The 12,868-nt window shown below is 59.4% G+C and overlaps 2 protein-coding genes across 6 annotated transcripts in view; one reads left to right on the top strand and one right to left on the bottom strand.

Moving 5' to 3' along the window:
* PIAS3 (protein inhibitor of activated STAT 3) overlaps positions 1 to 4,324 on the top strand; it is a 46,012-nt gene extending 41,688 nt beyond the window's left edge. For all 5 annotated transcript variants that reach the window (XM_006119391.5, XM_075908367.2, XM_075908369.2 and 2 more), the window contains 2 exons: positions 372 to 409; positions 986 to 4,324. In XM_006119391.5, coding sequence (XP_006119453.3) covers positions 372 to 409; positions 986 to 1,249 — 302 coding nt within the window. In that variant the 3' untranslated portion in view covers positions 1,250 to 4,324. The remainder of the gene's footprint in view (positions 1 to 371; positions 410 to 985) is intronic.
* A 573-nt stretch (positions 4,325 to 4,897) lies between these two features.
* NUDT17 (nudix hydrolase 17) lies at positions 4,898 to 11,767 on the bottom strand. Its single transcript, XM_075908379.2, has 8 exons — positions 11,610 to 11,767; positions 10,208 to 10,330; positions 9,406 to 9,589; positions 8,564 to 8,589; positions 8,050 to 8,142; positions 7,058 to 7,156; positions 6,096 to 6,232; positions 4,898 to 5,099 (listed from the first exon to the last, which is right to left on the bottom strand). Exons 1-8 carry the CDS (start codon positions 11,679 to 11,681, stop codon positions 4,937 to 4,939), a joined length of 897 nt encoding a protein of 298 aa, XP_075764494.2. The 5' UTR covers positions 11,682 to 11,767; the 3' UTR covers positions 4,898 to 4,936.
* Positions 11,768 to 12,868: the final 1,101 nt, after the last annotated feature.

Below are 12,868 nucleotides of genomic sequence, written 5' to 3'. Positions count from 1 at the left end.
GCCCCCGATGTATTTCAGCACCAAGACTACATCATGTACAGGGGGCTTTGTAGCCACTGGGGGTGTGCTTCCTCCCTGCCAGTTCCAGACGAGTTGTGACCATCACGGAGCCATGGCTCTTCAGCTCAAGCTGGAGCTGTGAAAGTTCCCACTTCTCTCCCCAGTGGTGGCCAAGAAGGCAGCCATCACAGTTACACCGGAGTCCGTCGCTCACCTACAGGACTGAGGTGGATCCGGATAGACCACAGTCTCTAAGGGAGCAGTTACATCCTATCTCAAGCGTTGACTTCTGTCTCGCACAGCTTGGCTCCCTCCCTCTCCCCCATAAAGTTATTCACCATTAAGTTACTTTTCCCCTTTTATTTTTCTAGGTCTGGATTTGTTTTCCTTCCTTCAAAGTGAAAATCAGGTAAGGTTGATTGGGGAGGGTGTCTCTCTTTCGGGAGGGGTCTTTTTTCTTTTTCCACGCTGTCCTTTTGCTGCTATCTCCCTATCTTGGCGTTTGATCCTTTCAGGGCAGAGCTGGGGGTAGCATTAGTCAGAAATGCCTTCACTGATAGGCTTCTGACTTAGGGGAGCTAGGAGCGTGGTTCCTGTCAGGCCTGGTACAATAGGCTCCTTTCTCTTTGCTGGCCCTTTTCTCGCTACCGCTGCATGTCTGTGCTCCACGGTGCCCTTTGAACCTGGCATGGAGTGGCAGCCCAAGTCCGTTGGCGGGTTATATCAAATGGGAGGCGGTGGGGCACTAGCTGGTTCAGGTGAAGTCTCAGTAAACTGGTACAGTTCCCCCACATCTCGGGAGCAGTGAATTAAACCACTTGTGAGTCTCAATGTGCTTCGTGCCGGCTGCTCCCTTTCCCCCGTCTCGGCAGCGAGAGCCGTGAAATCATTGCTTGGCAGGCTGGCTGCGCCGTGCAGGGTACAGGCGGGTGGCGGGGTTGGAACAGGCGCGCAGGCTGATGGTGCCCTGTTCCTTCCCTGGCAGCACTACAGCCCTTCCGTGATCACCTCCCTGGATGAGCAGGACGCCCTGAGCCATTTCTTCCAGTACCGAGGTACATCTACCCATTTCATGAACCCCCTGGCCCCCGTCCTGGCAGGATCCCACAACAGCGTCAGCCCAGGCAGCAGCCGCATCAGCAGCATCGTCTCCACCAACGCGCTCCGCGAGAGCCATGGGCACGGCGGGGCAATGAGTAACAGCACGGCTCTCCCGGGCTGCAGGCCGGACATCATCTCCTTAGATTAACCCAGGTGCACGCGGGCAGCTCGCCTCCCCCCCAGGATGGGAGACAAAAGCAGATCTGCTGCACTGGGCGTTTCTTCGGGGCCCGGCCAGTACCGGGTCTCCCACGTCTGGATCAGGGCAGCTCCCCTGTTAAACCATCCCCTTGCAGGCTCACAGGTGGGGCTTTTCCGTTCTGCACGCACCCTCCGGAGCAGGCTGGTGCCGCTTGCGGGGGTGCTGGTGTTCCGCAGGGAAATAGCAACCCCTGCTTCTCAAGGCCATTTTAAACCGGTTTTTAACTTCAGCTTTTGTAGGCCTCTGCAGGTAAGCAGGAAAGATCCGACAGTGGTCACCCCCCCCCCCCCCCAACCCCTCCTTGGTGCTGCCCGGCTGGAACAGCCCCTTCTAGTGGCCAAAGCAAGACGCAGCAGCCGTGCCCCCCGGGGATGTCGTCGTCTGCATTCTTGTGCACGTTGCTAACTCCCTGAGCGGGGTGAGGAGAGAAACTTGCCTGAGTCCAGCCACTCTGTGGGCTTGGATGGAAGGTGGGTGGGTGTCTTTCAGGGAGCCACCTGTTGCTTTTGGGCACTGACACAAGCCCACGGGCAGTAGGGATTGGGCTGGATCTGAGGTCCTATGGCATTCTTCTCTCCTCGGTGCTCTTCTTTGCTCCCCTCCTTCCCTGGGAGTCTGTCCCCTTCCCTGGGTTAGAGCAGAGCCGGTGAGTCAGAAAGAGGCCAGCAAACTTCTGCATCCAGCTGCCATGCCATGCCCAGAACCTGTGCTGTTCCAGGGTTTGCATAACCAAATGAGCAGGAAAACAGATGCTGTAACAGACTCCTGATTCTAACCCCCTCCAGCAAATACGGATGTTCCCCAGCGGAGGCCTGGCCGCTGATGGGAGGGGGGACTTGCCAGTGTTCCCATTAAGCAGGGGAACAGCTGAGGCCTCCTCGACTGGTTGATCCGACACAACTCGGTCAGGCCCCAAACTCCGCTCTGACCGAATCCGTTCTTCAGATCCCAGTGCAAAGCTCTTGTGTTTGTGACCGAACACGGTGGGAGCGGGTGCGAACCACAATGAAACTGATCAATCAAGGAGAAAAAAAAGTTTAAACCATGGGAGGTTTTTTTAATTGAGCTATCTGTGGCATTAGGGGTAGCGCAGGGAAGGAAACACTGTTCGTCTCCTGTGTTCCCTTTCAAATCAGCCATTTTCCTGGTGGCGGTTTTAATTTTGTCTCCTCATCATGACTTGTCCCTCCCTCCCCCCCCCCCTTTTTTTTGTAAGAATCAAGGCAAAAAGAGGCCATTTGACTGTCCCATCGGTGGCATTTACATGTGGTTTGATGCAGTTTTTTATCCGGACACTAAAGGCAACCAGCTGGGGAGATTCTTGCTTGTGATCCCTCCTGTAAATAGGACAGTAGAGAGCAGAGGCTTAGCAGGGGTATCTGCCCGGGCTTTTGTCTCCCATCCGTCTCCTCTCAGTTGTAATTACGATGTACTTTTTTAAACTGTAGATTTTTTCCTCCTCTTAAGTATTTCCAATACAGCTCTGTACAGAGAACAGCTATAGCTCTATTTTCAGTTGCAGCTTTTGTACATACAAAACTCCAAAGACCTCCCTGTGTCTGTATCTTGCGAGGACTAAATGAAGGTTGTGGGTCCTGCTCCCGCGCCTTCAGCGGGGACAGCACATCGCCCGTTGCACAGTTTATTTATGTATTTAAATGTGTCTCTTAGTTTGTAACCTTTACCGCATCACAGCGGCTGCTTCAAGCATCTTGCAGAACCCAGGTCTTGCTAAACTACTCCAAGCGCCTACTGCCAAGTTTTGTTTTGTTTTATTCCCGTAGCAAGACAGGGACATGAGGAGTTTGATGCACCAAGATGTGGTCAAAAATGGCATTCGGAAAGGTATAATATGTAGCAATTTTTTGCACCTTTTTTTTTTTTTTTTTTAAAGTGGCCCCGTCAAGAACTTTAAAACAAGCCAGTTTTCCTGTGGTTGTAGGGAAAAGTAGTCCAGGGTCAGGATTCAAAGTGAGGCCCGGAATTCTGCCGTGACTTTTAATCATTCTCGTATCATAGTGGCAGTGAGTATCTGAACGCAATAAGTGCAACTCCTACTGAGGAACAGCAGAAGTGCAGCTTTACCGCACGTCTTTTGGGCAGGCTTCGTTGCACTAATCATTTTTCCTCTGTTTTGGAGAGGGATGAGTCCAGCTGATGCTGTTCTGGCTCTTCATTTAAAGCAGTCAGTTAGCAAATTATGACTCAACTACTACAAAATATCAGCTCCCAATGAGCTGCCTTGGTACTTTCCACCTGCACAAGAGAACTGTCTGTCGCTTGGAGAAATCTTCTTTCCCACTTGTGTGAACAGCTTTGGAACTGGGTGCAGGAGGCCCAGGTAGGAGGTTTGCTCTTTGGAGAAATGACGGGGCTTTGTGCAAATCTCTGTGTGTCTGTTCATCTTCCCAGTGCCACACTGAAAAGGGACGTAGGACCAGAACAAATGTACTGTGTACATTTCAGTTGGAACATAATTGTGTGGGGGGTTTCAAAGCTCTGAAATTGGGAGGACAGTACAGGTCCCAGTGAAGGGAGATTTCTATACAAATATGTAAACCCACCCGTCTGTCTTTTGTCCTGTCTCCTAGCAAGATCCTCCACTACCAGTCGCAGGCTGATCAGCTCACGAGGCCATAGAGTGCTCCACCGTACCCTGTGAGAGGCAGGTACTTTCAGTGTTACATACAGGTGGCGGTGGATGGAGTAGAGGTTACAAGCCGAGACAGACATTAAAGTATTAGGTCATGGCTGTGTTCAAGTTTTGTACATATAAGTTGTTTGTGTAGGGGGAGGGGGCAGGGAAGGGAGCATATGGGGTTTTGATACTGTCTGAAGTCCTTTTAGTGTTTTATAAACTCTCACGGAAAACGGGATCTCAACACCTTTTACAAAGCAGCTAGCCACTTTCTCTGGTTTATTTATTCTGTCTGTTTCATATCCAGCTGTTTGGTATTTTATTTGGAACACTTCTGTATATGCAAACTACCTTTTAGACAATAAAGTTCAAAATACCCCTCAGCTGCACCCGCGTCAGTTACTGGTGGAGCAGAACCACCTTCCCAAGCTGGATTCCAGCTGTTGGGACCTGAGGAGAAGGGTGAATTAGTTCCCCCTGGTTTAGAATGGGGCTGAGGCAGAGCCACAAAGGAGTGAGTGGAAGATGGAATTGGAACGGGAGTTCCTAGCTTGCAAACTCTGAACTCAGACCGCTGGCTCACGCTCTCTTCTGTGCACCCCTCGGCGATGCAGGACGTGGGTAGCCACAGTAGGGGAGGTTCTAGTCACGTTGCTGGTGTGTCTGGCTTCCATGGTTAACGTGACAGTGACGCTTCCTCCTTGTCCTAGGCAGCCGGGGTTTAGGGTTAAGGTTTGCACCCCCCCTCCAAGTGCATTCAGGACTTGCCTTCCCTTTGTAAGGGGCTGCCACCGCCCACCCACCGCTTCCTTCACGAGGGGGAGGGAAAGAGAGTGACCCCCCGGTGCCCTATGGTCCCTTCCTGCTGCTGCTTGGCCGGCCCGGCGGCTTGGTGAAGGGTCTGCACCCTGCTCGGTAAAACCAGGCCTGAGAGCCGACATGCTTTGCCAGCCGCTCCCCACCTGCAGGGAGGCCAGGGCCTGGGATTCCGCTGCTCACGTGTCTCGCGTGGCTATGGTGCCTAGCCAGAGCCGCAGGGCAAACCGGGTCCCGGTGCTGACCCGTTCCACGTCTTCCCCCGTTGCAGGAGCCGTGTTCAGGAACGTGGCAGCAGGAAGCTCCGTGGGCCGGGCCCCACCCCCGCTCAGCTCGGTGGCTCTGGGTAGATCACAATGGAAGTTACTTTTCCAGCTGGCCGCTCAGTAATGCAGAGTGAAAACGCTCCGGGGGCCAGTCACCAGACCCGCACAGAACAGCACGCCCCTGCCGGCGGGGCGGGGGGGGGCTCAGCCGCAGTCTGGCTGCGCAGGCACCAGCTCATCGCCTCCCTGGAGCATTCCCGGCTCTTGGGCTGCTGCCGGCAGAGCTGGAAGCTTGGTCCCACCCTGCTGGGAGCCAGCCAAGGTGGGGCTGAGAGGGGCCAGCCGGTGGCAGGCAGGAGAGCGGGAGGGGGGAAGCCAGCTTAGCACTGGGGAAGCTGCTCGCACAAGTGCCCCCATGCTCTGCCTCCAGCACCAGCAGGCCAGAGAGGCGGCAGCGAAGACGCACTGGGCTCCAGTCCAGTCCCCTCTCATGGGAGGAGAGGGCTGGCGGGGCCCCAGTGCCTGGGAACAAAGCCCAACCCGGCTTTTGTGCTGGAGATGTGGCCTCCGGCGGGGCAGGGAGGGAAGGGGGAAATAGGAGCGGAGTCTGAATCCTCACTGTGCCTCCACTGGGTCCCTGCTCCTTCCTGCCTGGCCAGGGCCGGCTCCCCCTTCCTCGCAGGCGGCCAGGCTGGAGCGTGAGTTACGGACGGGGCAGCTCGTGTCCCCCTCCACTGCACTGGAGGCAGGGCTGTTCCACTCAGGATAGGGGGAGTGTTTGGGACCCGCGGAGCCCACGCTCTGCTTGTCCCCAGCCAGCAGGGCCAGGAGAGCTCCTGGGGCCATTCAAGAGCATTTCTGCCCAGGTGTGTTGACGCCATGTTCACTGGCCGAGTCCCAACCCTCGTCACGTCCCGTGGGGAAGCTGCAGTGCTCCTCCTCAGCCCTGGCTGCATTTCATGCCCTGCCTCTGCCCACACAGCTTTTGCCTCGGAGGGAAAACTCTCATTTCCCCCCTGCCTTCTTGCCAGAGGAAAACAGGCCAGGCTGGGGTGGCCAGGCCCCTCCTTACTTGATGGTTGGGGGGAGGTTGCTGGGCACGTGCCTCGTGTTCTCTGCACCATCCTCGACAGCCGCGATAGACTCCAGCACGGGGGCCTCCAGCCACGCGTAGGCGCTCACCTCGCTCTCCTCCGCCTTGATCCGCCTCTGAAAGCCAACGGCTGCCCCTGAGCACCGGGACCAGGCTCGGAGCTGCCGGGGCTCGGAGTCACTGCAGCTGATGGCCACAGGGCCATCGGCAGGATCAGGGGTCAGGCCTCGGGGCGGACTGGGAATCTGTCAATCCCACGGGGCAGGTGCTGGTTGTCTTGGGCCGCTACCTGCTCATCTCGGCAAAGCAGCCACAATGTGCCGGGTGCTGGAGGCTGAATTCCTTGAAGGGTCCCTCGCGCCCAAGACTGAGGTCCACACTTGTGGGCATGGGTGGGAAACCTGTACGACCAGCTACCCGTCAGGGCTGCTTCAGGCTGCCGGGGAGCGGGGGGGCTTCGGGCACGTCAGGACAATTCTATAGATCAGTGTTTCACCTGGGATCTGTGGGCCAGGGAACTCCAGGGGGTCTGCAGGCCCCACTGATCCGCCCCTCCCCCTCCCCAGGGCTTCTTACCTGCCCTGCTTCCAGGCGCTGTGCCGGCCTGAGCACCGGCTCTGCAGCTCCTGTTAGCTGGGATCTGTGATGCATGGGAGATGCAGCCGCGAGGGCAGCGCATGGAGCTTAGGGGCTGCAGGGCCCTGACGGCCACTCAGGGGAGCCATGGTAAGCACTGCTGGGCCCCCAAATCCCCTGCTGCATCCCAGCCCAGTGAAAGTGACAGGAGAGGGGACTGGAAGGAGCAGGGGCGGCCTTCTCCTGTTCATCTCCTGCAGGGCCGCAGTGTCCCCTCTGTTGTGGGTCCCTCACTACCCCTGGGGAAATGCTCCCTGCAGTTTCCTCAGCTCTTCCCCACCAATGCTGTGGCTCGGGGCTCTCACCTGCAGCTGCTGGTGGCCCTCGGTGGAAAGCAGCAAGAGGTAGGCAATGATGTGGTGCCGCCGCGGCAGCCCTCGGCTCAGCAGGGGAGGGTAAACGGACTGCACACAGGGAGAACAAGGAGCTAGGATCAGGCAGCACTGAATTGCCCCCCCGCCCCCACGCCGTCCCGGGCAGAAACCGAGGGCTAAACGGGTGAACGCTCAGCCTGAAGGCCTCTAGCGCGCTATGTGGAACAGCAGTGAAATGCAGCTAGCTCTGGGGGCTGCTCCAGCTAGTTCCACCTCAACTGCATGTGCATCAGGAGGGCTGGGCCGACGCCCCAGCGTTTAGCAGTGGGGAGGAGGGAACGTCTGACGTGGCCAAGACCAATGGTGCTTCCTTCTCCAGCCGCCCCCTACGACCAGCCAGGGGCCGTCAGACCAACGGCCCTTCTAGCCCCGTGTCCTGACATCCGACCGCGGCCAGTGCCAGCTGCTTCAGCGGGACCGAGCAGAGCAGGGCAATGAGATGAGTGATCCACCCCCTGCCATCTAGTCCCAGCTTGGGCCGGTCACCGATGTAGGGCCACCCAGAGCACGGCGCTGCGTCCCTGCCCCTCCTGAGAGCCGCCGATGGGGGACGTGCTCTTCTCAACCCAGGCGTACGTCCTGCCAATCCCTGGGAAGGCCCTGCAAGGGCAGTGGGGATTCAGCAGGGGGCGCTCATCCCTTTCGCCAGCATGAACCCCAACCGTGGGACAGCAGGTTATGGCTGCATGTCTGGCACTAGGCTGGTTACGGGACGGGGCCGTTGGCTCCCCCCGGAGCTCTGAGCAAGGATGTAAACGCCACGGGCCGGTTAACCATACTCTTTAACCGGTTCACGTTTTAAACAGGATTTTACATCCCTCCTCTGAGCATGGACGAGTCCTGGTGTGTGCCCCTCCGGCAGCCGGATACAAACACAGGCCGAGTGGCTGCACAGCACCCAGGCCAGGAAAGCAGGAAGTTACCTCCCATAGGCCCAGCATCCTCCAGGAGAAGCTGCCTGGCTCCAGCTGCAAGCCTGTCTCCTCCTGCAGCTCCCGCAGGCCTGCCTCCAGCAACTATGGTCAAGGGACAGAGAGATCACAGCCGGCACCTCACGCTCTGCAGCACCGGGGGCTCTGGACTCCAGCCTGGTCCCACATTACATTGTAACAGCGCCCCCTAGCCACGCACCTCAAGAGCCTCCCAACCTCCTGCCCAGGAAGCAGGCATTGCCCCGCTTTACAGATAGGGAAACTGAGGCACAGAGAAGGGCAGTGACTCAGCTATGCGGCAGAGTCAGACTGAGAACTCAGAAGCCCCGAGGCGGCCCCTGGCTCTAAACAGCCCCCATCCCACCTGAAAATCCCAGGGAACATTACACTATACCTAGCTTTATCCTCCCTTCCTTCCCCAACCATGCAGTGAGATCCACCCCCGGCCCCACTCGCCCAGTTTAACTGACTGTGCAGGAATCCGCAGGGCGGGTCGAGGCAGTACCTGTTCGCCCGGCTCCAGGTGCCCACCTGCGAGGGGAGAGAGGCAGGAAGGGTGAGTGGCTCTCCTCCTGCAGTGAACTAGCCCAGTGCCTCCTGGAGGCAACGGAGATGCCGCCAGCAGCTGCTGCTTCTGGACCAGCGTGGCACAGAAACAGCCGGTGGTGGGTCCGAGGGAGCAGGGCAGGGACTCTGTGCTGGGTCTATACCGCACCTAGCACCGGGGTTCATGGCCCATGACTAAGCCACCTGTTGGCACAGATCACATGTGATCCTAGCAGAGGAAACACTCCAGCCAGGGCCACGGAGGTGGCTGATCCCCCGACAACAGCAATGCCCAAGGAGCCGAGTGTTTTCTCCCCCTGCTGGGCTGGCTTAACCCTCGGTTTTGCTCTTTTGTTTCCTTCCCGCTCCCCCTGTTAACTCTCCACTCGGCCCTAGCACCTTTTGCTGCAGGATCACAGGGCAGGTAGTGAGTTACACTCCTGCGAGTTAGGGAAGGGTCTGAGGCCAAGAGAAGGAAATTGACGTGGCAAAGGTCACACGACAAAGTCAGTGGCGAGTGGAACCCGGGTGGCATCATCTAACCATTCCCCTTCCACAGCCAGGAGTTCAGCCTCCCAATTGCCCTCTCCAACCACTAGCCCACGCTGCTTTCCCAGGGCTGGGAATACAACTGCAGAGGCTCGGTTCCCAGTCTCTGATTCTTCCCTCTAAGCATCCCTCTCCCCTTTCCAGTGACCCCGGAACCTGACCGTAGGCCAGGGTGGCCACCGACAGGAACCCAGCAAGATGCAGGGCCCGTCCCCTGGCTCCGCTGGAGCTAAACCAGGCTCGTTCTGTCACCTGGGGGCACCCAGAGGCTGGGGAAGATGCTAAGATTCTTGGCCCGCCGCGTCAGCAAGACTCTCCCGTCGACGGACTGCAGTAGGACGGCCACCCCCACGTCCACCCCGCGGCCTCGGAGCTCCTCCGGCAGCGCAGCAGCCTGCCCCTCCTCCAGGTGCTTGATGGGACAAAAGGAAGGTCTCTGGCAGGAAAAGGAGAGTTTGGTAACAGTCACAGCAGGCCTCAGCCGGAGACCACAGCTTCCAGCCTCAGGCCCGTCGGACCTTTCATCCCAAAGAGCTTCACCAAGTTCCGAGGTGCAGCAGCTGTGAAATGCAGTCCCCTCTGGGGTGCAGCGCGACAGCCAAGCAGCTCAGCAGAGGGTCATTTCAGACCCACCCGCGAGACACACAGTAGCCTGAATTACATACCTGGTGGCGCCTCGGAGCTCCGAACGGACTCTACTTGCCTGAGCACGGACCGGGGCTAAGCCCCTTCTCCCTCCCCGAAACACCCCGGGCTCTTGTTGTAAGTTAGGTGGCACCAGCCATCCGAGGAGCACTGAGGACTTTACAGATAGTACCGGACTGTTCTCAGCTTGCAGGTGGGGAAACTGAGGCACGACTGGGGGGCCACGCAGCAAGTCAGTGACGGAGCCAGGAAGAAAGCCAGGAGTCCTCCCAGAGAGGAGTAGAGAACCTGGCGTCCTGACTCCCAGTCCCCTGCTCCAGCCGCTGGGAGCTCACTCGACGCTAGTCCGTCCGTATAGACACATGTGCCCCCGCCCCATCGGCACCACCGACGTCCCCCCTGTCCTGACCTTCAGAAGGACCCGGGTGGAGCCAGGGAACGCGCTGTCCGAGATAACGAACTGGTTTTGGTCCAAGCCGCAGTTGACGGTCGCCTCGTCCTCCTGGGGCGCACAGAAGTGCCCGGTGACGCTCTGCAAGGGAGAGCGCAGGGAGATCACCGGCCTCGTCCCCTCGGCGCGCTCCCTGGGGGGGCTCTCAGCCCTTTATATGCAGCCCCTGCGGGCAACGCAGCGCAGCAGGATCCAACCTGCGCCGGAGGGGGGCACGGCAGGAGAGGAGACGGGACTCTGGGAACTCAGGGGCCAGGTGGAAACTAGAGGCCAGGAGTCCAGGCAGCACCAGGCGGCCCCGTCCGCTAGACTGGGGCCAGGAAACGGACCGGTCTGAGCAGAGCCCACAGCCTCTGTGGGGACGAGAAGGGGGTGCGGGAGCCAAAAGCAGCTGCTGGAGAAGGCCACAGGCTGGCGTCCCTGCTGGAGGAGGGAGAGCAACGGGGCCGCTGGGTTCAGGTTCGTGGTGAGAGGATGGGTCTGGGAGCCAGGAGTCCCGGGTTCCACTTCCGGCTCTATCATTGCCCCAGCCCCTCCCCCGCCCGCTCGCCACACACCCAGGCCCCCTGCACATCCAGCCCCTCTGCACACCTAGGCCACCCCCCATTCCTTGAATACACAGCCCTCACCCCAACACCCCCTTGTCAACTATGCCCCCAGCCACCCCTCCCCCGCATACCCAGCCCATCCCCCACCCCCTTGCACACCCAGCCCACCCCCCACCCCTTTGCACACCCATCCCCCCGCACACCCAGCCCATCCTCCACCCCCTTGCACACCCAGCCCCAACCTCTTACACACCCAGCCCCTCCCTTACCCCTTCTCCCACCCACCCATCCCGCCGCACACCCAGCCCATCCTCCACCCTCTGTACACCCAGCCCATCCCCCACCCCCTTGCACACTCAGCCCCCCCACATCCAACCCATGCCCCAACCTCTTACACACCCAGCCCCTCCCTTACCCCTTCTCCCACCCACCCATCCCCCCACACACCCAGCCCATCCTCCACCCTCTGTACACCCAGCCCATCCCCCACCCCCTTGCACACCCAGCCTCCCCACATCCAACCCATGCCCCAACCTCTTACACACCCAGCCCCTCCCTTACCCCTTCTCCCACCCACCCATCCCCTGCACACCCAGCCCATCCTCCACCCTCTGTACACCCAGCCCATCCCCCACCCCCTTGCACACCCAGCCCCCCCCCGCACACCGAACCCATCCCCCACCCGCCTTACACCCAGCCCATCCCCCCACCCCTTTGCACACGCAGAGCCCTCCCCCTCCCTCGCCCCCCTTCTCCCACCCCCGCGCACACGCAGAGCCCCTCCCCCACCGCCTCGCGCACCCCGCCCCCACCTGCAGGAAGGCGGCGCGCTGGGGGGCGCTGCCCTTGGCCAGGCGCACCAGCCCCCGCGCCAGGCTCTCCATGGGCGCCTCGGGCCGGGGCCGGGCTCGGGCGCAGGGAGCGGCCGGGAGCCGAGGCGGCTGCCGCGGGGCGGAGCGAGCCTGCGGCGCCCCCTGCTGGCGGCTCGCGGGACAAGCGGCTCCGCAGCCCGGGAACGCCCCCGCGCCACTTTGCACCCGCTTACAAGCCGGGCACGGACGGACCCTGTCTGGGGCAGAACCCGGCTCCCAAGGAGCCGCGGGGGGGGCGCTGCCCTCTAGATGCAGCCAAGACCCTCCCCTGGGAGAGTCCCATGCTGGCCCCATGGCGCCAGGCCCTGCCCCACTGAGCCCACAGCCAAGGCGAAGCTCCTGTAGCTGCTTCGGTCCCATCTTGCCCCCCTCCCTCCCTTCCAGGCGCTCACAGAGTCCCAGACGCCTGCAGGCCGCAGGGAGCTGTAAAACCCGGACCCTGCTTGGGCTGCTTGGAAGGTTTCCAAAGGGGAACGTTTGGCCTGTTTTCCAGCCTGGGCCCTGACCAGCAACCACACTCGGGTCCTTCCGTTCTTCGGCCACAGCCAGCAAAGCGCTACAGCCGTGTTCCCTGGAAGCTGGGTGCTTGTGCAGCCGCCCAGGAGACAGTCAAATGCCACCCAGCTGATTAGCAGAGCGCCCATAGCTAGGCTTTGTGTTTCTACTGCTGGTGCACAGCCTCAGTGCACAAAAAATTATTCCACACGTAGGTGGGAAAAAAATCCACCCCTGGGTGGAAAAGATTACAGGGACTATTGCTCTACAGAGAGATGCTGACACACCCTGGATTATGACTCCTGCTAGTGGTGATGGGGGAATCCGTCACGCTTAGGGCTTGTTGTCTCTACAATGTGCAGACGCAATCTCACCCCAGATCAGCTTCCACTATCTGCAGTCCATTGACTAGGTGTAAAAAGGGGTCCGTGAAAGGTGGCTGTTTCCATTGAACGATGGTTTTCACACTGTGGTCCACGAAACCCTGGGGGTCTGCAGCCTATGGCTACCCAATGGGTAGTGATCAACGGCTCGATGTCAGGTTGGAGGTCGGTTTCTAGCGGAGTGCCCCAAGGATCGGGTTTAGGGCCGGTTCTGTTCAACATTTTTATTAGTGACCTAGATGAGGGGATGGATTGCACTCTCAGCATGGTTGTGGATGACACTAAGGTAGGGGGAGAGGTAGATACACTGGAGAGCAGAGA

This window comes from Pelodiscus sinensis, chromosome 22 (genome assembly GCF_052426305.1).
Source record: "Pelodiscus sinensis isolate ZL-2025 chromosome 22, ASM5242630v1, whole genome shotgun sequence".
In the NCBI taxonomy this organism is placed as follows: domain Eukaryota; kingdom Metazoa; phylum Chordata; order Testudines; family Trionychidae; genus Pelodiscus; species Pelodiscus sinensis.
Note: the sequence above shows the minus strand (reverse complement) of the source record. Positions and strands in the feature narration are given on the sequence as shown.

Excerpts from the sequence above, each read along its gene's own strand:
- NUDT17 (XM_075908379.2), bottom strand. The coding sequence starts at position 11,681 with ATGGAGAGCCTGGCGCGGGGGCTGGTGCGCCTGGCCAAGGGCAGCGCC. Across the intron at positions 9,590-10,207 it reads CCACCCGGGTCCTTCTGAAG|AGACCTTCCTTTTGTCCCAT; the intron begins GTCAGGACAGGG and ends TTTTCCTGCCAG. Across the intron at positions 6,233-7,057 it reads AGGGCCACCAGCAGCTGCAG|AGGCGGATCAAGGCGGAGGA; the intron begins GTGAGAGCCCCG and ends GTTGGCTTTCAG.